The following is a 22,328-nucleotide window of genomic DNA, read 5'->3' as shown; positions in this document are numbered from 1 at the left end:
CAGAGCCAGGGAACCACCCCCACAACACACACACAAACTTGCCAAGATCCTCAGGGACAGTCAAATCCTCAGAAGCACTTGAGCTGTACTCAGCGCACATGAAGGGAGTGGGGGAAGGCATAGAGAGCTTTCCATAACACTGCGCCTGAGGGCAGCTAGAGGCTAGGCCTTGGTGCAAGTTGAAGCAACCTCCATGCTGCTTTAATTTGTGCTGGCTAGAACTGCTCAGCACAGCAGCATCTCCCACCACTCTTCCTCCCCAGGGCCTCACCCACTATGCCAGCGTGGGCCAGGAGCAGGTGGCACTGAGCTGCCTAGGCCCGCTCGAACCTGTTAGAAAGGGGAGTCACGAGCTGGCCCTCTTTAAATCAGCTTCCCATGCCCTTTGCAGCAGAGCCGGCCCAGGGCGTTTTACTAACAACTTGCCACGTGCTCCGTTAGCACATTCACGCTGTTTACTCACCATGGCGGCTGCTTCTACTCCCTTCTTCCCCTTCGCAGCCTGCCCGCTGCGAGCCACGTGCGGCTCCCGCCTGCCTTCTCCGGGCGCTCCGTTGTTGGCTCTGCCGCTTTCTCCGCAGCTCCCGTTTCCTTTCATCCCCACTACCATGCACTGTGTTCTCATGCCTCTGCCACTGTCCTCCCTGTTACCCCCGGGCACTTGTCCTCTCCCCCACTTACACCCACCGTCCCTCCACAGCCCGCACACGCCCAAACACTTCCCCCCGCTGCAGGAGGCGGCGTGCGCGCCCACCCCGCAGCCCAGAGCACCGCCCTCTGCTCCTGCTCCTCGTTGGAGGAAGGGGAAGGGGAAGAGGAGGTAAGGGGCTGGCCGGGTTTGCTCTGCCTCCTACTTCTCCGGCCTTCCCTCCCCACGTGGTAGAAGCGGGAGGCGATGCTTTCCGCGCCGCGAAGGAAGCCGCTGTGAAGCGAGACAGCACCAAGCCCACCCCTGAGAAATCTCAATGGCGGAGACTGAAGAGTTTAAGGGGCTGCTGGGATTCCTCACCGCACCCAGTAGGGGCAAGAGAGGAACCACCGCCCTCCTCGGAGCGGCCAGGCTGGAGAAGGGGTGCGGCTGTGGGACCCAGCCCCATCCTCCAGCCCGTCAGCAAGATTTTCAGCAACTTTTAAACAGAGGGCGGAGGCTGTAGGGCAGGGGGTTCTCAAACTGGGGGGTGGGGGGGTTAGGATCCCTCGGGGGTCGTGAGGTTATTACATGGGGGATCAGGAGCTGCCAACCTCCACCCCAAACCCTGCTTCACCTCCACCATTTATAATAGCGTTAAATATATATTTAAAAGTTTTTAATTTATAAGGGGTGTGTGTGTCACACTCAGAGGCTTGCCGTGGGAAGGGGGCACCAGTACAAAGGTTTGAGAACCACTGCTGCCTAGTCCTCAGCCACTGGCAGGTACTTTGCCTTGTGGGCTTTCGATGACTCAAGCAGGGGTTGCTGAGTGCTCCTGCTCAGCCATGCAACAGGGGGGGTAAGGAAGTGCCCACTGCCCTACTCTGTACAGCTCCCCAGTGTGACATTTTGTGGAGGTTATACAATGCCACGACCGTGCTTGTATAGAACACTAAACTTTAGTTTATGGTCAACTCACTGCCCCAAGTAGGGAGAGGTTTGAACTACGCTAAGCAACTGTGAGGGGGGAAGCTGTAGACAGGGCTGGGCTTATTGGGTGGGTGGGTGGGAGTTTACTACGCCGGGCACTATGGTCAGGGAAGCAGTTCACAGCGTCAGTACCTCTGAGTTCCCAGCCATCAGCCTCTGCTCCTTGGCCACCCAGCTCTGAAGGCATGCCACCCTTAGTGCCTGTCAAAGTTCCTTCCCCACTCTGAAGTCTAGGGTACAGATGTGGGGACCTACATGAAAAACCCCCTAAACTTATTTTTAGCAGCTTAGGTTAAAACTTCCCCAAGGTAGAAACTATTTTACCTTTTGCCCTTGGACTTTATTGCTGCCACCACCAGGCATCTAACAAATATATAACTGGGAAAGAGCCTGCTTGGAAACGTCTTCCCTCCCCCCCCCCCCCCATCCTACACCCCCTTTCCTAGGAAAGACTTGATTAAAAATCCTCACCAATTTGCATAGGTGAACACAGACCCAAACCCTTGGATCTTAAGAACAATGGAAAAGCAATCAGGTTCTTAAAAGAAGAATTGTAATTGAAGAAAAAGTAAAAGAATCACCTCTGTAAAATAAGGATGGTAAATACCTTACAGGGTAATCAGATTCAAAACTGATAGAGAATCATTCTAGGCAAAACCTTAAGTTACAAAAAGACACAAAAACAGGAATATACATTCCATTCAGCCATTTAAACAAAACAGAATCTAACGCATCTCTAACTAGATGGCTTATTAGCCCTTTACAGGAGTTCTAACCTGCATTCCTGCTCTGGTCCCGGCAAAATCATCACACAGACAGAGAGAACCCTTTGTTTCCCCCCCCCCCCCCAGCTTTGAAAGTATCTTGTCTCCTCATTGGTCCTTTTGGTCAGGTGCCAGCAAGGTCATTTTAGCTTCTTAACCCTTTACAGGTGAAAGGGTTTTTCCTCTGGTCAGGAGGGATTTAAAGGTGTTTACCCTTCCCTTTATATTTATGACAGTGCCATACTGCTGCTGTCACTGGCCAGGTCTTCAGAGCTAGTTGTCATCCAACAGTCCTGGCTGCAGTGTTTTCCCCAGGAATTGAAATTTGGGGTCAGGGCCGATGAGGGGTGAGACCGTGAGAGTGAAGGTGGGCTGTATAGCGCCATAGTAAAAACAGAAAAATGTTTCATGACCATTCTATTAGATTTAACTCATGTTTTAAAATCATCACACAAAATTAAAAGTTAGCTACTTAAGCCTTCTGTGAAGCACTACATCCTTCTTGGTTTCTTGTTATAATTTTGCACAACTCTATTAATGAACTTCTTGAATGTAATGTGTTCATCTTTGGTGGCTTCTTGTGTGTCCGGTACTTCCATTCCTTCAACTGATATGCTCATTAGTTCATTCACATGATCAGGCGGAAGATGACTTCTTTCAGAACACAAAATTCTATTCAATGATGAAAAAGAACACTGAACTGTAGCTGTTATGACTGGGAGTAGCAAGAGATGAATTCCTACTTCTTTCATCCCAGGAAACAGCATAAAGATTGGGTCGAGCAACTAGTGATGATAAAAAAAGAAGTTGAAGTCAAATCTTCATTAATTCGTGGTATGATATTCCACTCTGTGTTCAAATTCTCTAATCTGTCCTGAGCACATGGCAGCCCCATTGCTGGTAGTGCCTCACTCTACTCAACTGTCGTGTTTTATAGGTCAGGGATCTGTAAAAGCTATGTAAAGGTTGAGTAGAATCTAGAAGTCACTGTTGTAGATTTTTAAGGATAAAGTCTGTGTACTTTTTCAGTTGTCTGAACAAACATTTCTTGTCCTCTTCACTTAAGGATTCAATATAAATGCCTTCATTAGCCAACTTCTGGATGAAGTCTTTGCTTCTTCCAGTACGTTTTTAATGGGTAGCTCTCTGATTGAGCCAAATGTAGTTTCTATTGCTGGACAAAGATCTACTACTGTTGTAGCAAATGCCTGGATGGTTTCAACAGTAGACTTACAAGAGAGAGAATGGCAACAGTCTTCTCTGAACATAGTAGCAGAAGTAATCCACCAGCCTCACTACTTAGATCCATCCCATCTTGGTAGATACTTTCCAAAGCCAGTAACAACGGCTGGAGTAATTTTAAGACAACAGCCAATGATCGCTCATGAGAAAGCCAAAGGGTTTTCCCAGGTTGGACTAATTTGAACTTCAGTCCCAGTGTATTTTCCAAGATATTCAGTGTTTTTGGACTCTTGCTGAAAAAAAAAAAAAAAAAAGAATATAATGAAGACATTAAATTTATAGCTTTTTAAATGTCTTTTGAAGTGTCTGTAGCTCATACTAGCGCTAGTTGGAGTAGATGGCCTCTGCAGTGTGTATAGGAGACATTAGGGTTACACTTTTCTCTGAGCTATGCTTGTGCTCCACAATGTCTTCCAGAGCAGTTTGCAGCTCCATCAAATGCACAAGGAACCATCTGTTTGGGGTCCAGTCAACAAGCATTTAATTCTTCTAAGATGTGGGCTGGCACAGATGCAGCCGATGTGTCTTTTATAAAACTTGAACATCTAGAAATGCATCTACTGGCCTACCACTATCAAGATAACATACACAATAACAATACTTTGTGTCCATTTGCATCAGTGCATCCATCAGCTGCAAATTTTTTGCATGTGGTGAGAAAGTTCTTCACTTTTTCAACTGTTGAGTCTCACTGTTTCACCACATGCCTCTAGCAAGTCAGTTGACTTTCTTGCAGAAAGTTAGTGAGCATTTGCTGGTCTTGTTCGAAACCAGTGTTCAACTTCAGGATGAACAAGTGACAATGCACTTAACATTAGCCTCCAGTTTGTAATGTGTGGTATCTCTTGCTTAAATAGCATGTATGATGCCACAGCCATGTTTGTTCACATGAACTGTGTTGTGTCTCCAGCATTCTTAACAGCCTCATTAACACTCACCAGTGTTATCCTTGGTCAGTGGAGACTCAGAGTTCAGAGATGCTTTCACATGAGTTCACCTCCCAGGTGCGGGGCAAGAAGGCATCTTGCTTGTTCCTTCAGCTGCCCACAGTTCGCTCTGGCCACTGTTATTCGTTGTGCTACCATTCATTCCATTGCTCTGTTGTCATTGACCCTGTGCTCTAACCTTCTGCTGCCACCTGTGACCTCTGTGAGTTGGTATCTTGAGGTTCCACCCAGAAATCTCAGCGATTTCAGCTGAGCTCTCAGTGGGAGAACTGGGCCATCTCTTCCACAGAAACACTGTCCCACAGCAGGTCTAAGCACTTAGACCTGATCATCAGTGATTTCAGCTGTAGTGGTCACTTAACAAAACAAAAGACTATCTATGGAGCCTAATCAGCTCTGTCTTAAAACATCGGAGAGGCACAGGTCAAATAGTACTTGTGAGTCATGCAGACCATCAAGCAAAACACCTGTCCCCACCCTCTCTCGATGCCCTCAATCAGCACAGTAAGTACAGTTCTACTGCCCACATTTGATTCCCTCCCCACATTCAAGTGATTTGTAACCCAACCCCAACCAAAAATTATCACTTGGGCAACACAGCTGTTTGCTGGATACCTAGGTAGACTAAGTGTGAATGTAAATACAATCTGGTCCTGAAGCCTTTCCCCCCAGCCCATCACTAGCTGTCAGGGAGGGCTCATTTAGACCTTGCTTACAAATCATAATTTGAAATTAGTAGGTTGGCCAAAGCACCAAAATGAATGCACTGACATAGTCATAAAAAAACCCCCAAAAAACAGCTGTATAAGGAAGCTAGTCTATGATAATACTTTTCAAATCTATTACTTTTTTAGATTCATGTATTTTATCATACACTGTATATGCTTTTAAAGTGTGTATTAATGTTTCAATTTCAATTCAGATTTCCAAATAGTCACTGAATTGACAACACTACATGTAACTAGTTCACAAAACAGGGGGGGGGGGGCGGGGGAGGGTTGGGGAAATTCAGGGCAGGCTTGTAGGGAAATCCCTGCCTGGCTGTTTGCTCAGCAAGTGCTGAAGCAGCCCCTGGTACCTAAAAGGAGCAACTATAAGCAATCCACCTGTGGTTTGCCTTGACTAGGAAAAGCTGTCCATGTTTAGGTTTGCCTTGGTTAACAGCTATACCTGATCTGAACTTGACCTTTTTCCTAGTGCAAATGCAGAGCTTCAGTTTAATTTTAACTGGTCCTGTGCTACCCTGGATAGTCACCTGGGACTGCATTGATAAATACACACATTACACTGCTCTTGGGAGCAGCAGCAGACAGCTGTTATTGGTGAGACAGGAGACACCTGTGCTATGCTATCACTTCTAAACCACATTTTGCTACAAGCAGTAGAGCTCTGCTGCCCAGCCACGGATGAAGGTAGGGCCAGAGCACATTGACACTACTGGGGTCCCCAGAGCCTACCCAAAGGAAATCAGTGAAAATCATGCTGCTGCCACGCTTCCTCAATCTTAACGAACATGTTTTAAAAAGCAGTTAGATAACCTAACCAAACCATTTAAAAACCTCTAATGTAAGCCAGTTATCAGAAGCATTGGGGCAGAGTTTATTTATAGAGCTAATAAAATAAACTGAAAGATGACACATATGAAAAGCAAATTTTATTTATTTAATTTTTTAAACCACCACAACCTGGTCCCCACAGAAGGCAAAGGTCACAGCAATACTCTTCCTTTTCCCCAGATAAACTTTTTTTTCCCCTGCATAGGACAACTCCTTAAAGCAGTTCTCTGCCCTATGAATCCAACAGCTTTGGTACCTACCATTTTTCTGCGGAGGAGCAAAGAAATTTGCAGACAGCTTGAATTCTGCGCCCCAACAGAAGAGTAATTGTAAAGGGCAAAACAAATACTGCTTTGCAGTTCACCTTTAACTCAGTTCTCATACCTCAGGCAGCAACTTTGTGTAGGCAAGGGTTGATTGCATAGATCTTGAAAATGCATCAACAAAGTATTTTATTTCCAACAGTCAGGAACTATTTCAACAAAGTAAAGGCACAGGATAGGTGTATTCTGGATTCACCAGGGATTCTTTTTGCAGTAAGAATTTTTGTTCTCATCCAATCATTCATACTAGGAATCTGAAAAATTCCAAAATTAATTAAGAAGGCTAAGTCCTCCAGCTCTCTTGGGGGAGTCATGGCTTTGAGAGCCTAATTATTTGCCTGGCTTCTTTAAAATAAGATGAGGAAAATAAAAGTTTTGATTCTTATTTGAGCTTTCTTAGTTTTCCAATTAGAAGCTTAGAAACTTGGGAACTTAACATGACAATTTAAATGATAGAGAGATAAAATTAAAACTCATGAGCAGGTAAATAAATTAATGGTCTCTTCTCTCTATATTTTCACTAGAAAGCAATGAAAATGTAGCCTTAAAACACAATAGAGAGAGAACGGTAAAATGGAAATATTGGGGGTTACTCCAAAGAAGTCTGTCAGTTTGTCAGAAAAAAAATATTTAGGAGTTGCATCTAATACATTCAGAGGCAAAGAAACAAAAAGCATACCTATTGTGAGTACATTTTGAAGTATCTAATATCACATTTAACAAATAGATTATCAACATTCTATATACTGGGGTAGGTCTGCATTCTTTCTAGTGGACTTTGAGGAATGTACAGTGTTTGGGGGGGCGGGGGAAGACAGGGAAAGGAGTTATTTTGTGTAAACATATCTTCCCTTCAAAGGTTTGGCATTTGGCTCAGGAAGGTTAGATGCTATTTCTTTCTAAGCCAATTGACATCATTAACTTGGTAGAGAGTAGGTCTGCCATTTGACACCACCACCAGTTGTGCCCCCAAACCATTCACTGGCAGCGTGGTAAATTAGAAATATTATATTTAGTATAATAGCGGTCATCTGACATCATTACAAAATTGCAGTACACAAATTCACATATCAGGAATCACAGAGCATGCTTGTCATGCATCAGGAAAGGACTGAAAATACTGCAAACATTTTTCAATAAAAATAGACTATGTTGGACAATTTTATTGAATTCACTTCCTTTTATTGCAGTGTCCCCTTGTACAAAGTAGTAACTGCAATATTCAATGTTAAAACATTAGAAAAGCATGTGTGACAGTTACAGTACAGTATTATCAAAATATTACATTTTCAAACCCAGTGGATAACTAAATACCCAACCAAGCTCAAATCTTTAAATTAATTCCATAGTTCATTTTTAAATATGTAATGTCAGGAAAGCATATAAAAAGAATGTATGTAAAAGAAAAGAAACCTAAATACAGTCAAATGAACAAAAAAATAAATAATTGATTTCTTCAGCTATGGTTGCTCCTTCTAAACCCATAAAGAAATTTCATCAACAGAAATAATGCAATTGCCATGCATTAATGAGAAATTATATATTTCAAGTCATTAACAATGATTGGAACTTAAAAAAATTTGGCTTCAAAATCAAAGTTTATATAGACTAAATAGAAATTGGAATGACTGTCACTAGCTAATATCTGTTGCTCACAATTACTAGTAACTGTTGAAGTTTATTAGAGTGTTACAATAAATCTTGAAACTGTTGATCTGGTGTCTAGTGTTAGTGAAGTTTTGAGAGTGCATATGTGAAAAGCATCCTACATTATTTTACAGACTACAATTCCCTCCCCATCCCCAAATGCATATTTAGATATATTTTATATAATTTTATACACATATATGCATGTATGCACACACTTCATTTGGTTCCTGCATTACAGATAACAAGCAATGGTTTCCTGAATGGACAAAAACTTTAAATAAGTGTACCTGTGCACATTTTCAAGATAGCAGCACTAAGTTCATGCCTTATTGTCCATCTATTTAAAAACAAAACAAAACAAAAAGAACGAAAACATGGCAACGATTCCATGTTCACTGAATAAGGAGACATCCCTACCACCTCAACAAGCACTGCAAAACCTGTAACAGACACAATGAGGCTGTTACATTTTTTTTCTGTAATTAAACAGCACTATTAGAATTTGTTTGATTATAAATTGTGTCTTAACCAGGCCCATGTTAGCATTAATTTACTTTGTACTTGGCAGCAAAACATGCTGCTTTTAAAAAATTGAAACAATTTAACCAATTCAGATCCAGACTGGTAGAAACCAACTGCAAAAATGGAGATTTTGTGACTTACCAATGACCTGACTACAGCATGCACTGTGGATAAAGCGTAGAACACATCTCCAATTGTCACTACTTCAAGCTGTATCTTACTTCACAATGACTAATAGCTTTGTCCTTCAAAAGGAACTATTAGTGAGTATTTAATATAATGCTATGTTAAGCATAAAAATAAACCTTTTCTAAGGATCATCTTCAATGAAAATCATTGAAACACTAGCAATGTGACCCAGTAACATGCCCAGTACTAATATCTAGAGGTTGCGAAATGTTTTTAGCCAATCCTTTCCTGAAAAATATATAGGAATTTAAAAAACAGTTCATATTACTCACCTTTGTATAAAGGCTCAAGTGAAGATTTTTATTTATGTGTTAGAAGACTAAATTAGAAAGTAGTCAAAACATACACTGGAAGGACACACAAATTGGCAGTTTTTATTAAACATGAAAAATGTGTAAAGTATCATGTATGATGGTCTAAATTTCTAGATTAAGCCTGAGTATTTATTTAGTAAGACTAAATGTGAGATCTGACAATTGAATGAACTGACCTAAAAACAGCTCCCCTAATAACCAGTGGTCCATTTAACCATTTGATGAAAGATTCCGAATTTTAGTTTTTACATTTGACATTGGATGGTGTAGCGAGATTCCACATAGTGTTTACAGTATTCTGTTAGATGGCATCACATTGCTCATATTTGCTCCTTCAAGCCTTAGGTTAACACTTTCTTCAAATAAAATAAATGACACCAAGATCTGAAGGCCAGGAATTAAGACAGGTCCTCTTCTTTAAAAAACCTAAAATAATCCAAAAAGCTATCTTCAGCCTACAACAGAAATACAGTTACATATTAGAGCTAAAGACTGACACACTAACCTTCACCAAGATAGCCAAAGTTATATGCATATCAAATTTTGAATGGAAAGAAGGGCACAATGTCAAATCTGAGAAAAAAGGTCCTCCCATCATTTGTCTAGCACAATTAGTTTTAAGGGTACAAGTTCAGTAGTACAAAGTCTTGGACAATAACATTATGATTTTTTTATTCCAACTGACCTGCCCTACCTTTGTTTCAAATCTAACAGGTATCATTAAAACATTCTGAATAGAAAACACAGTACTAAAAATAACAGCTTGATGGAAGACTGAAAAGCAGCATTCATTTTATTGCAAGATGGAAGAGACTAGAAACTAAAGGATGTTTGAGCTAAAGTCTTAGTTGAAGGCAGATGTTGACATTTTATCTAAATGTACAAAATAGGGTGTATAGATGCAGTTTGGTTAATTTCAGAAGGCACCTCAAGGCTAAAAGGCTTTTATAAATCTATAATCCTTTCAGTGATCAAAAATAAAAACACTTTTATTGCTGCTATTCAAGTAGCAAAGAAAAAGCTTGTTTTGTTGTTCTTCAGTCTAACAAGGAATCCTCCCCCATTAAGCAAGATTAAGTTATAGAAGAATTTGAATAAAACTGAAGATTTCACAACTTTAGAAATATAGTGACTTTCCTTGTGTGCTTTCAAGTCAGTGGAACAGTGAAAGAAGAGTCACTTTTTGCCTTTGTGATGTTAATAATCTTAGTCACTCTCTTCCAGGCACTGAAGTACCATTTCATCACAGTTGCACGTTGCGCAGTATGTTTAGGAATAGAAGGTAAGAACACTCTGATGATTCCCACGAACAAGAAGGATTGGTGGCAGGTCTTTTGATAGAACTTCTAACCAGGCCATGTATAGTGCACTAGATACTGCACCTTTTCGTGCAACTGGCAAACTCCTACAATTTGAAGAAGAAAGAAAAAAGCAAATGGAAAAGAAGAATGGTTTAAAAAGCAAGTCAGACTACTAGTAGTACTGCATAAATACAAAAAATACAATTTGAAATAATAAAAAGGTAGAAATTACTACATGTTTAATTCTAACCCATTTCATAACCTTTTCGGTTTTTTAGGCTACATATAGTCAGTTCACAATCCTGAGTGCAAAGAAATTAATTAGTTCTGAGCCAAAACTGTCTTTAAAAAAAAACATACTCTGCTACATGGACTCAATTGTAACTTTTTTTTTTGGGGGGGGGGGGGCATCTCAAGTTTCACCTTAAGTCTACCCACTCTTGAAATTTTCCAAGGGTGGGGCTGGAGAGGTGATGGAATCAGCATTTCACTCTTGTGGCTTCATTCAGAATGGTTCTCCTCGCTTGGAGAAACACAGTCACTCTCCAAATCTTGGCCAAGATAATGCTTTTGCTTCAGACTACAACAGTCTATAGTCACATTACTCTGCCACCAGCCCCTCCAGAGTACTAGTGGAATCCTTCAATTCTTGCCTCACCGGAAACAGTTAAATCTTTATTTGTATTGCTCAAGTTTCATCTTTTTACTGCTTCAGAAAGCACTGAAACCTTACATGACTTTGTACAGAGAGCAGGATGTGTGAAATTAAGAAGAATTTCTACACTGAAGAATTTGTAATCCAATTGCACTGTAAGTGGGGATGACAGTACAAAGAATATGCAGAGACAGGTATGATATAGGCAAATGGGATATATGGTTACTGTAGATAGAATATCTTTGTTTTTTAAAGAGCAATTTGAAGGCAATGGAGAGCAATTAATACACAAGCAGCAGAATGCCTGTAAGTGTCACAAGCCAAATTACAAAGCATTCTCTCTCTAATTCCACCTTGTACTCTAAAAGACTGTACCTAGGATAATACACAAAATAAGTTGTATTACCTGTGTAACCGATATAGTAATAGAGTTACTGTATCACTGTGAAAATAGTATAGAAACAGTCAACCTTTACTTACATTACAATTACATTAGCTGTGCTTGAATGTTCTTTCAGCAACTCATTTAACCTAATCTGGCGGTAGCTCTGTAATTAAAATGGGAAAAAAAAAAAAAATCAACCCAAACTTGTTAGGGAGATCTATTCATTATTTCAACAATCCAGAATCAAGGACAATTCTTATTTATGCAAGAAATGTGCAAAAGGAGGTCAAAATGGATTGCTGTGTTGTTTAAAATAGTGTATCATTCCCTCCAACTTTTAATAAATCACTCGGGTTTGTAAAGTAAACATATGTCCCTTCTGTCCAAACTTCTACCCCCTCAGTTGCCTAGAACAAGAGAGGTTGCTGGATTCCTTCCAAGGTTCTGTTCTTGAACACTCATGTCAGTTTCTAGCTAGCAACTTATAAAAGTGAAGCCCTCGCCCGGAGACATTTCTGGCTGCTGGAAGGGAGAAGAAGATTCCTTCCTATTTCCCGATTCCCCACAGACATCTACATCCTAGAACCACCTGTTGTGAGGTTCCACTACTCTACCCTCCCTCAGCATTCTAGATATTGCTGTGCTGGCCTGTGCCTGCTATCCAAGACTCCTGTACTAATCCACCCCTTTCTCAAGTCACCATTTTGGGTCCTCATCTTCCTCTTCTACTCCCAGCTCCAGCACCTGCTTCTCCAAAAGTCAAGTTTACCTAATTCTTGTATTTGCTCTGCTTCCACAGAGTTCTGAACAGCAGCAGTAGACCATAACAGCTGTTAGTCTCCCTGTGTTTATATTTGCAGAAGCAATCAAGCTGGCTACAGACTCAGGAAAGAACACTGCATTGGTCCATACCCACACAGGTTATCTTTTTAATTATTGGGACTAGAAATCCCTTTTAAATTAAAATTTCTGCAGTTAGTGATGACTTAGGCCCCGCGGGGAACATTTCCTACTGTCCAATGATGAATGAGCAAGTGGAGTTTTCAAGCCTTTTCCCACCCGACTTCTCTCACACCACACCCACTTTGTAATGGAGCAAAGAAACTTAAAAAAAAAAAAAAATCAGCTCATTAAAATGGGGTATATGGGACACAGTAGGATCACCACTCTATCAACAGCCAACACAATAATTAAAAGTTATAAAGGGGTACCTTAGTTTTGTAAAGCTCAAGTTCATTATCTGTTATTCTCCAAGGCTCATCTTCTTTCATTTTATCTGCAATGTCTTGTTCTTTATCATCTTCATGAAGTCTGAATGGCTCAACCATTTCTTCAAAAGCTGCAATACTAGAAGGATTTTTAACCAATATTCACATTAAAAATAGATACTGTTACTCTTTTCTTTGTAAGTGTCAACTGTGATTTTCCATGCAACAGAAAAATATTCCTAAATATAAGTCAACTCTTGTATGGTTTGTGGTTAACTAGTAGAAGTAATGTCAACTGAAATTCTCATTCCTGTGTTTTGATACTAGAAACCTGCTAGTTTGTGAAAGATAAATAAATAACACCTATGAATATTAATATTTTAAGCAGCTGTTAACTATCAAACTTAATACTGTGGGAACTGTCTTTTAGATTTCAAAATTTACATAAAAATTGATCTGTTTTTTCTAACAAACAATCTAGACTGAAGATCATTACCAGAGAAGGAAGTGCCACACTGGCTTCAACTCCATATAGAAATGTAAGAAAAACGTTTTAAAAGAAAATTACAAGCTTCAAGAGGGAGAGTATTATCCTTCTAGAAATTTGATGATATAAGGAAATGAAGAAGGGTAAAAAACAAACAGCTATCAATTTAACTCAAGTAGATATGAGAGAAATTGGAATTCAATTACATTTTGATGACAAAAGTTTTGGTTAAATACATTTTACACTTATTATTCTACGTAGATCACACAACACATGATCTCAGAGTGAAGAAATCAAACTAACTCCATGGATCACCAGTATTAAATGAGACCAAAAACAAAACAAAAAAAACCACACTTCTGTTATCATGCAGTCACTTTAAACTCTATTTCTGTGCTAAAAAACTATCTGTAGATACTTCACAATTTAGTAAAATTCACTGCAGCATGCATCATAAATACTGGAACTCAGCACACTCTGGACACACTCACTCTTGCCCCAGGCATGCTTCTTACCTAATGGGGATATGAAAAGGTGACAGACAGACGTACACCATCCAGAAATTTCTGTGGGAATTCCCAGCAGCTCACTTAAAGTAACTTTAAATCCACTTTGTGTTACTGGACAGGCACAAATGGGATTTCATAGGGCAGAAGACCTGGCCCAGTACATTTATCATGGATGGGTCATACTGCAGAGATGCCTGAACTCTACCACATCAGGGGCCATTTAGGGAATTTGCTCAAGACATGCACAAGGCTCATATCTGCTGTGCATATTAAATTTATCCGAGATCAAAAATGTCTCTAACTGTACAGCTAAAGATAGAAAGCTAAACAGCCTGATTTTCAAAATGGTTAAGCAGTTCCTCCATGGCTGAATTTTAAGACTCTGTACTTTAGGCACCTTTGGAGTTAAATTCTGCATCACTTTGTGCCAATTTCTGCTGTGAGTCCCTGAAGATTACATACATGTGTCTCAAAATGCTTTACCTGCCCCCAACAGCTGTCATATCAATTAGGATATTTAAAAAAGACAAAGACTAGTGACAATCTAGGAAGCTATATAGTTTGCTCATCTACAATATATAGTTTCAGTATAAATATTTTATCAAAAAGTTTCTGATGATTAATACTTATCCATCAAAATAATGAATATGTACAACTCATTTTAGGAATTCTAGACAAATATTTCCAGCACCTGCCAGGCTATGTTGAAAAGCAACTGGCTCAGATTACTCTGCTACAAGAATTTTCAAAAGACATTTGGACACATTTTATAACTTTTATACACTGGACAAGATTTCAGGTGGAAGATGAAGCTCAATCTTCTGATCTCTTAGGTCTTATAGGACATTCCATCATAAAATGGCACTAGTAGTATTAGGAATCAACTGCAGGCAGCCAAATTGTTCAAGCTTGAGAAACAGAAATATTTAATGATTCTTTTGGATAAGAAAATTTCAGCAGGACTTGGATTTTCTCATGCATTCACTGAGCTGATTAATACTGACACACAACTGATTTAAAGATCAGGCTATACACATCATTATTTTGGGTTTAGAGATGTATATGACTATGGATAAGAGAAGCATACACTAGTTTTATCTCAGTTTCTACCATATTTCAATTAGGGTAGAATTACTGTAGTTAACTCGTTTTGTTGGAATTAGAATCTAGCACTTTTGTGGTATCTTGCTAATTAGGAGATTCTAAACCAATACTGAATTCGTGGCACTAGGAGCTCCCCACCTGCACTGTTCTCTGAAAGCTTATGTCTTTGTAACCATGTAGTTTAGTTATCAAAATACATACGTAGAGAATTATATACTGCTTTTCATGTTACAACAGAAAAATGAAGAATGCAACTAGTAAATGAGGTGTCTTTCTGGAACATTTTCAACTCACTTTTCCTTCTTTGGCTTTGTATTAATGTCTCCAAGTACCATGATGTCTGAGAAGTCTATCCGAAATTTGCTGAGCAGAGTAGCCATCCTAAATTTCAAAAAATATAGATATATATTATATAATATATTTTGTCAGTTAACATTTTTATAGAGCTGTTTTTACAGAACAAAGAGACATGGACATTCACTCCAAAAGCAATCTAATTTGGAACTACACAGGTAAGCATAAAAACAGAGAATGAGGCAGGGCAAGGGTTTCAACAAAAATCATACAAATGCTCTGTTTAGACATTGGCATGTCTGGATGGCTCATTTAAAAGTATGCTTAATACAAAGTATTTAAAGTTTTTAAGGAACTGAACACTTCACTGAAAACTGCCCATAAAAAACTGAGACACCTGAACACAAAATAAATGTTTAGTTTGTGATCTGTTTATCACCAGACGTTGGGATTTCCTGCAACAAAAATTACATGCCGTCTCCAGATGTTTAAGAGTAATTCAAACAAAAATAGTGCTTCATCAGAGGCTGCAGGAGGAGATTTAGCCTAGCTTTATGTACTTAAGCCTACACAAAACTTTTGGACAACAGAATCAATCATTCTCGTTATGCCAAAAGGTTCATATACCATAACTTATTTGTAAACCAGACAGCTGTTTTACAGAACAGAACCAAACAGATTTTCCAAACTTTTAATTCCCATCACTAGAAATGCAGCATTAATTTTCTTTAAGTGTTAGGGTTTTCAGAAAAATAACTAGGGGAACTTTTTAAAAAATAAAAATAAATTGCTGTAAACAAACACACACACTATAGTAATGCTCTCTAAGAACTAGTTGCCTTTATATAATCATACCAGGATGTACCTGAGCATCCCGAACTGTCTGGAACATAGTACGCATTGGGGCCATACAAAAACCTTTGCATGGCACCAAATATTTGGAGCAGAGGTTATAAAAAGACTGTGTAGTCTCAACCTCTTCAGTCCTTCTGCTAAACCCAAGAGTCCTATGAGAGTAGAACTCTAAGTAAAAGAAGAAGATGGGAGAGAATTGTGATTATGTAGAGGTTCTTGAGGAGTTGTAGTTACTATAATAATTTTCTTCTTCTTCCAAGTGGTCTCTTTCTTGTTAAATTTTAAGCAGGGACTGGTGAACTGCCCTCCAAAAGTAAACATCAGATCTAAATGCCACATCAAGAGGTTAGTGGTTTGTTAAAGTGTGTACAGAATTTCAGGTAGCAGCCTTACAGATATCTGTGATGGAAACACTGAGATATGCCATCAGTGCCACCGTAATTCTGACAAGAGCGATCTTTAAGGCCCTAACGTACCTTTCAGTTTCTTGAATGCCTTCTCATTCTGTTCAAGGATATTTACAGTATGGGTGCAAAATTTACCACTTTTTTTTTTATAAGCATGTCCAATCTTAAACTAAATAGTCAAACTCTTCTGTAATCACCCTCGACTGTCCTGTATTACTTTTTAGGGAAAGAATGAGAAAAACTTGTAAATATCCCACAGTTCAGTAGACCTATCTTAATTTAAGGCCCAATTCTGTGACCTTTTCTTACTAAGGTGAGCTAGGGCTACCAATTTGAGTCCCTGTTTCTTTACCATATTAGATGAGATATCTGGCACCTATCCATTTTGTATCTAGGTGTTGCCCTAACCTAACAGACTATTCTAACCTTGCAGAAGTGGGGTAGTTAACATACCATCATAATGGTTCTTAGACTTATCTTGTGAATGCAAGTCAACATTTATGATCTGTTGTGGTTGGTCATATTAGTTTCAGCTCCCTTTAAAAACACAGCAAGAAACAAAGTATTTGCCAAATTGGAAAAAAACACAACAGTAGTAAAGGCAACATTTTCTTTATGATTACATCTCTAAAGTTTAAAGTAGCTTAAAAATGTTTCAAATGCTGTTTGTTATTTTAAACATGATCATGTGCTATGTTAACTAATACCAATAAATTAGCATTCAGGTACCTCCCAATTCAAGTGTAATAGGAAAAGGTCATTATTAAATAAGAAAAACATTTATCTATTGTGCCTGATTACAAAAAGTTCCATAATACCATAAATGTTTTATTTAAAATTAAGGTTAACTTACGCTCGCCTGTCATGATCGATCCTGTTTATTTTTCCACCAATAAACACTCTGATCTTACAGTCTTTCCATTTTTTCTTGGTTGTCAGAAGATAAGGAATCAACAATGTCAAACCTGCATTAGACCACAATATTTAGAAATACACTGAGTAGCTAATATGCAGTGTCAACTTTCTATTTAATAGTGTATAGCAACAATTTATATATGGTAGGAGCAAAGCTCCATGTTTGTCACAGAGGTCATGGATTCTCTGCTGCGGCCGGTGCACCTGACCTAGGGGCCGCCTGAGTAGCTCGGGCAGCCCTGGGCCAGGAGCACCGGCTGCTGCTGTGGCAGTTTCGGCCACCTCCGCCCCCCTCCGCCTCCCAGCAGCAGGACTTTGGGTTTGTGGAGGGGGCTCAGGGCTGGGGTGTGGGGCGGTGCTTACCTGGGAGGGGAAGGCTCCCGGGAAGGGTGACAGCAATCCCCCGTCCCTCCCTGCAGCTCCGATTGGCCACGGTTCTCAGCCAATGGGAGCTGCAGATCCGGGACTTGGAACGGAGAGGAGGCAGCACATGGAGCTAGGAGCTGGGGTTGCCACTTCCCAGGAGCTGGATAGGAAGCCTGCCCAAGCCCCACCAACCCCCCTCCCCAGCACAGTCCATGACTTTTACTAAAAATACCCGTGACTAAAACGTAGCCTTTGGCATGAGTGATACCCATTACCAAGTGCTTTTATCATCGTTACAAATTATCTTACCCCCGTCATCAAAAAGCCACCAGACATCAATAGTATTTTTGCCTTGTTTCTTCTGAAACTGAGAGCTAGCATCAAGAAGTCTTTGGTCAGCCAGGTTTAAAGGAGAACGTGGGCCTTTCGAGTCTAGCAAATTGAGAAAAAGAGAATTTGTAAAAGATTTAAGAAAAACTGTGGCTTAATCTCAAACACAGAATTGTAGTATTGTTAAATCTAACGTCAGTACTGGGCAAATTTGTTGAAACAATAGCAAAGAATAAAATTGTCAGACACCTGGAAAAATATAAATTGTTGCGCAAAAGTCAACATGGTTTCTGTAAAGGGAGATCATGTCTTACTAATCTATTAGAGTTCTTTGAGGGGGTCAAACAAACATGTGGACAAGGGGGATTCAGTGGACATAGCGTACTTAGATTTCCAGAAAGCCTTTGACAAGGTCCCTCACCAAAGGCTCTTATGTAAATTAAGTTGTCATGGGATAAGAGGGAAGATCCTTTCATGGACTGAGAACTGGTTAAAAGACAGGGAACAAAGGGTAGGAATAAATGGTAAATTTTCAGAATGGAGAGGAGTAACTAGTGGTGTTCCCCAAGGGTCAGTCCTAGGACCAATCCTATTCAACTTATTCATAAATGATCTGGAGAAAGGGGTAAACAGTGAGGTGGCAAAGTTTGCAGATGATACTGAACTGCCCAAGATAGTTAAGACCAAAGCAGACTGTGAAGAACTTCAAAAAGATCTTACAAAACTAAGTGATTGGGCAACAAAATGGCAAATGAAATTTAATGTGGATAAATGTAAAGTAATGCACATTGGAAAAAATAACTCCAACTATATATACACAATATAATGGGGGCTAATTTAGCTACAACTAATCAGGAGAGAGATCTTGGAGTCATCATGGATAGTTTTCTGAAGACGTCCAAGCAGTGTGCAGCGGCAGTCAAAAAAGCAAACGGGATGTTAGGAATCATTAAAAAAGGGATAGAGAATAAGACGGAGAATTGCCCTTATATAAATCCATGGTACACCCTCATCTTGAATACTGCGTACAGATGTGGTCCTCTCATCTCAAAAGAGATATGCTGGCATTAGAAAAGGTTCAGAAAAGGGCAACTAAAATGATTCGGGGTTTGGAATGGGTTCCATATGAGGAGAGATTAAAGAGGCTAGGACTTTTCAGCTTGGAAAAAAGAAGAGACTAAGGGGGGATATGATAGAGGTATATAAAATCATGAGTGGTGTGGAGAAAGTGAATAAGAAAAAGTTATATTATGGGAATAAGTAAATAAGAACTAAGGGCCACCAAATGAAATTAACGGATAGCAGGTTTAAAACAAATAAAAGGAAGTTCTTCTTTACTCAAAAAGTAAAGGAGTACTTGTGGCACCTTAGAGACTAACCAATTTATTTGAGCATAAGCTTTCGTGAGCTACAGCTCACTTCATCGGATGCATACTGCATACTTCTTTACTCAGCACACAGTCAACCTGTGGAACTCCTTGCCTGAGGAGGTTGTGAAGGCTAGGACTATAAAAGGGTTTAAAAGAGAACTGGATAAATTCATGGAGGTTAAGTCCATTAATGGCTATTAGCCAGGATGGGTAAGGAATGATGTCCCTAGCCTCTATTTGTCAGAGGGTGGGGATGGATGGCAGGAGATAGATCACTTGATCATTGCCTGTTAGGTTCACTCCCTCTGGGGCACTTGGCATTGGCCACTGTCGGTAGACAGGATACTAGGCTGGATGGACCTTTGGTCTGACCCAGAATGGCCATTCTTATGTTTTCCAATATTTGTATTGTTAAAAAAATTCTGACTTTAAAAATATTTATTTTCAGACTTTATAGTTTGTTTAAATGGACTTGTAAAAATGCACACTGAGATAAGTTTAAAGAGTTTGCAGACTTCACCAGCTAAACCTACTGTTCTGAAAGATTAAAAACTAAGCAGGAACAACAAGCAGACCTTTGGTAGATAAGCACAATTTGCAAGACCTTCTCTCTCTCTCTACACTTATAGCTCCATCGATCTGATCCAAACATAAAAAAACTCAAATCCTCAAAAAAACATACTTCAGAGCAACAGTGGGTGTACGGTTGCTGCTCCATGCATCTCTCATACTGAAGAAAAGACCTGCTGCTCTTGTTTCACCAAAACACATCTGTAGGTTCTTTAATATTGTCAAGGTTTTTTACCAAGACAAAAATCGTAGAAAACTACAACTTCTGAAGTATTATTTTAATTTCTTACATTTAAAAAAAAAAAAAGAAAAATATATAGTTAAATGCATTAAGGAAGTTAAGATCGTAAAAGGAGTCCATTTTGATGCTGAATATGTATGTAGTATTTTATGTACAGAATAAGATGTTTTGCAGGTTCCAGGGCTTAGAAAAATTTTACAAAACATTTAGTTGCTGTAATTAAAAAGGTGGAATTTTTAGTTAGATAATGAGGCTATAGATATAACTGAGAAAGAAACTAAAATGACTTTCTGAATAAACCTAACAGACACAGAAGTGAAATGGATGGATTAAAAAAAACAAAACAAAAACACCTTTCTACCTCCTTCTCAGTCAAAATTTAGATTTGGATACAGCAGCCAGCCACTTTACTTGGTATTTAGCTTCTAAGCCAAAAGGTATGAATTTGATTTTACAAAACCCAAAAATATTCCTGATGTGAACTACAATTGACTGAATTAATACATTTATACAGAGCTTGAATTAGGTCAGTACACAATGGTACAAAGCACACTGGCACTTCTCCCAAGCCACCATCTTGTGCTCCACAATCTCTGCTTTCATTTAAAAGAGGTAAGTTCTCTAGCGTTTATAATTCTGACGAAATCCTCCCTTCACATTTGAGGTTAACTGATTAAGCAATGTTTGCCTGACTCTGTGGAGAGCCTGGAACAATAACTCTGAAAAGTTGAATAGTCCCACTCATTTCACTGAAGTATTCACTAAGATGCCCAAAGTATAATATTGATAACCGTTTCATTGCTTGTGGAAGCATAAAGTAAGCAGCATAGTTTACTGAGTGATGTCTCAGATATTATAATGATGATGATCTTATTAAAATCTATACAGAAAGAATTAGACGTTTGGCACCCGGACTGAGCAGCATTTCAGAGAGTACAACTACCTTATTACTACCTTATTCCTCCCCTCCACCCCAAATCAAGGAGCCCAGAGAGGCATGTGAGCCCCACCAAGGATCCCAGCAGACCTCATGGACACATTCAAACCCCACTGAGGCAGAACCAAGTTCAGGAAACCTCATAAGCATGCACAATCAATCATATTTTGAGCATATGCACATCTAGCATGCGTGCTGTTTCTGCCAATTCATGTGAAGAAAGCTTATTTTGTGAGAGGACTTAAGAGTACCACCACCTTTTTCTACCACCACAATTTGACCCCTGAATTTCCTAATCCAAGTTAAACAGATATCCAGGATACCATCCAATGGTTGATACTCTATACATAAAAGGAGTGAGAAAAAAGAAAATGGAAGGTAGCAGTATGGAAAAAATGGATTGTAACAAAAAGATGGAAATGCCTGCCTTTTTTCAACAGTGGTTGTGTTGGAGTCTTGCCATCTTCCTCCTCCTCTGGAAGATGTTTAAAAAAAAATAAAAAATAAAAGGTTAATATCCTTTGTGGTGTTAATGAAGATAAAAGTAGCGTACACATTCAGAAAATGAGACATAAAATGAAGCAGCACTCTGTGAGAAAATAACCACAACATGGATGAGGATTAACATATCCTGCAATAATGATTAGCTCTTTAAAATGTGTTAATACTTCACATAGCCATAGAGTTTGTCTTCAAAAAAGGACAAGAAAAACATTTCCTCCATATATAAATGCAAGGTGTCTTGACTCATTTTTAAAAATGTTCTTTTAGTGTGCATTTAATTAAATGTTCTAGTTTAAGCCCAACATTTCTTAACCTTGGTGGCTTAGAGTTAAGCTTGCATATAAAGATTTGACCAAATTTTCAAGAAGTTCTGCATTCCTACAGTTCTCATTACCGCTACAAAAAAATGACAAGCTTTTTATTTAGGTGCCTAAGATCTTGGAGCCTTACTTTATGCATCAAGGTTTCAAAAATTTTGCTTACACTTTCTAAGTGACTACTCAAGTAATACGCAGACAGTGTAAATGCCTGGGAAGGCCAAGAGGAAAAAAAAAAAACATTGTAATTCAACTCTGTAAAAAGAACGGTCCAATCTCACAGCTCACTAGAACGTTACCTTTATGCAGACCAGGAGTTTTTTCACTGGATGGTGGAGAAAAAACCTTAGATGTGTCTGTTTCAGTCTTTTTGCTATAGTCCACATTTACTACAACATCCTTTGAACTTGGAGATTTCTCTTGAGAGGACAGTAATTCTTCTGTG

General features: G+C 39.3%; 1 protein-coding gene across 3 annotated transcripts in view; it reads right to left on the bottom strand.

Moving 5' to 3' along the window:
* Positions 1-7,633: 7,633 nt before the first annotated feature.
* The window catches only part of SLC12A2 (solute carrier family 12 member 2), a 101,243-nt gene continuing 86,548 nt past the window's right edge, over positions 7,634-22,328 (bottom strand). The window contains exons 20-27 of one of the 3 annotated variants that reach the window (XM_074953065.1): positions 22,183-22,323; positions 21,490-21,537; positions 17,924-18,046; positions 17,187-17,298; positions 15,072-15,158; positions 12,681-12,816; positions 11,565-11,632; positions 7,634-10,533 (exon numbers count right to left, since the gene is read on the bottom strand). In XM_074953065.1, coding sequence (XP_074809166.1) covers positions 10,398-10,533; positions 11,565-11,632; positions 12,681-12,816; positions 15,072-15,158; positions 17,187-17,298; positions 17,924-18,046; positions 21,490-21,537; positions 22,183-22,323 — 851 coding nt within the window. In that variant the 3' untranslated portion in view covers positions 7,634-10,397. Of the gene's footprint in view, positions 10,534-11,564; positions 11,633-12,680; positions 12,817-15,071; positions 15,159-17,186; positions 17,299-17,923; positions 18,049-21,489; positions 21,538-22,182; positions 22,324-22,328 lie in introns of those variants that run through there. The other 2 variants (XM_074953066.1, XR_012639584.1) reach the window with 2 other exon arrangements.

The sequence above is a fragment of the Natator depressus genome, chromosome 5, assembly GCF_965152275.1.
Source record: "Natator depressus isolate rNatDep1 chromosome 5, rNatDep2.hap1, whole genome shotgun sequence".
Taxonomy (NCBI): domain Eukaryota; kingdom Metazoa; phylum Chordata; order Testudines; family Cheloniidae; genus Natator; species Natator depressus.
This window is presented reverse-complemented; position numbering and strand designations above follow the sequence as displayed.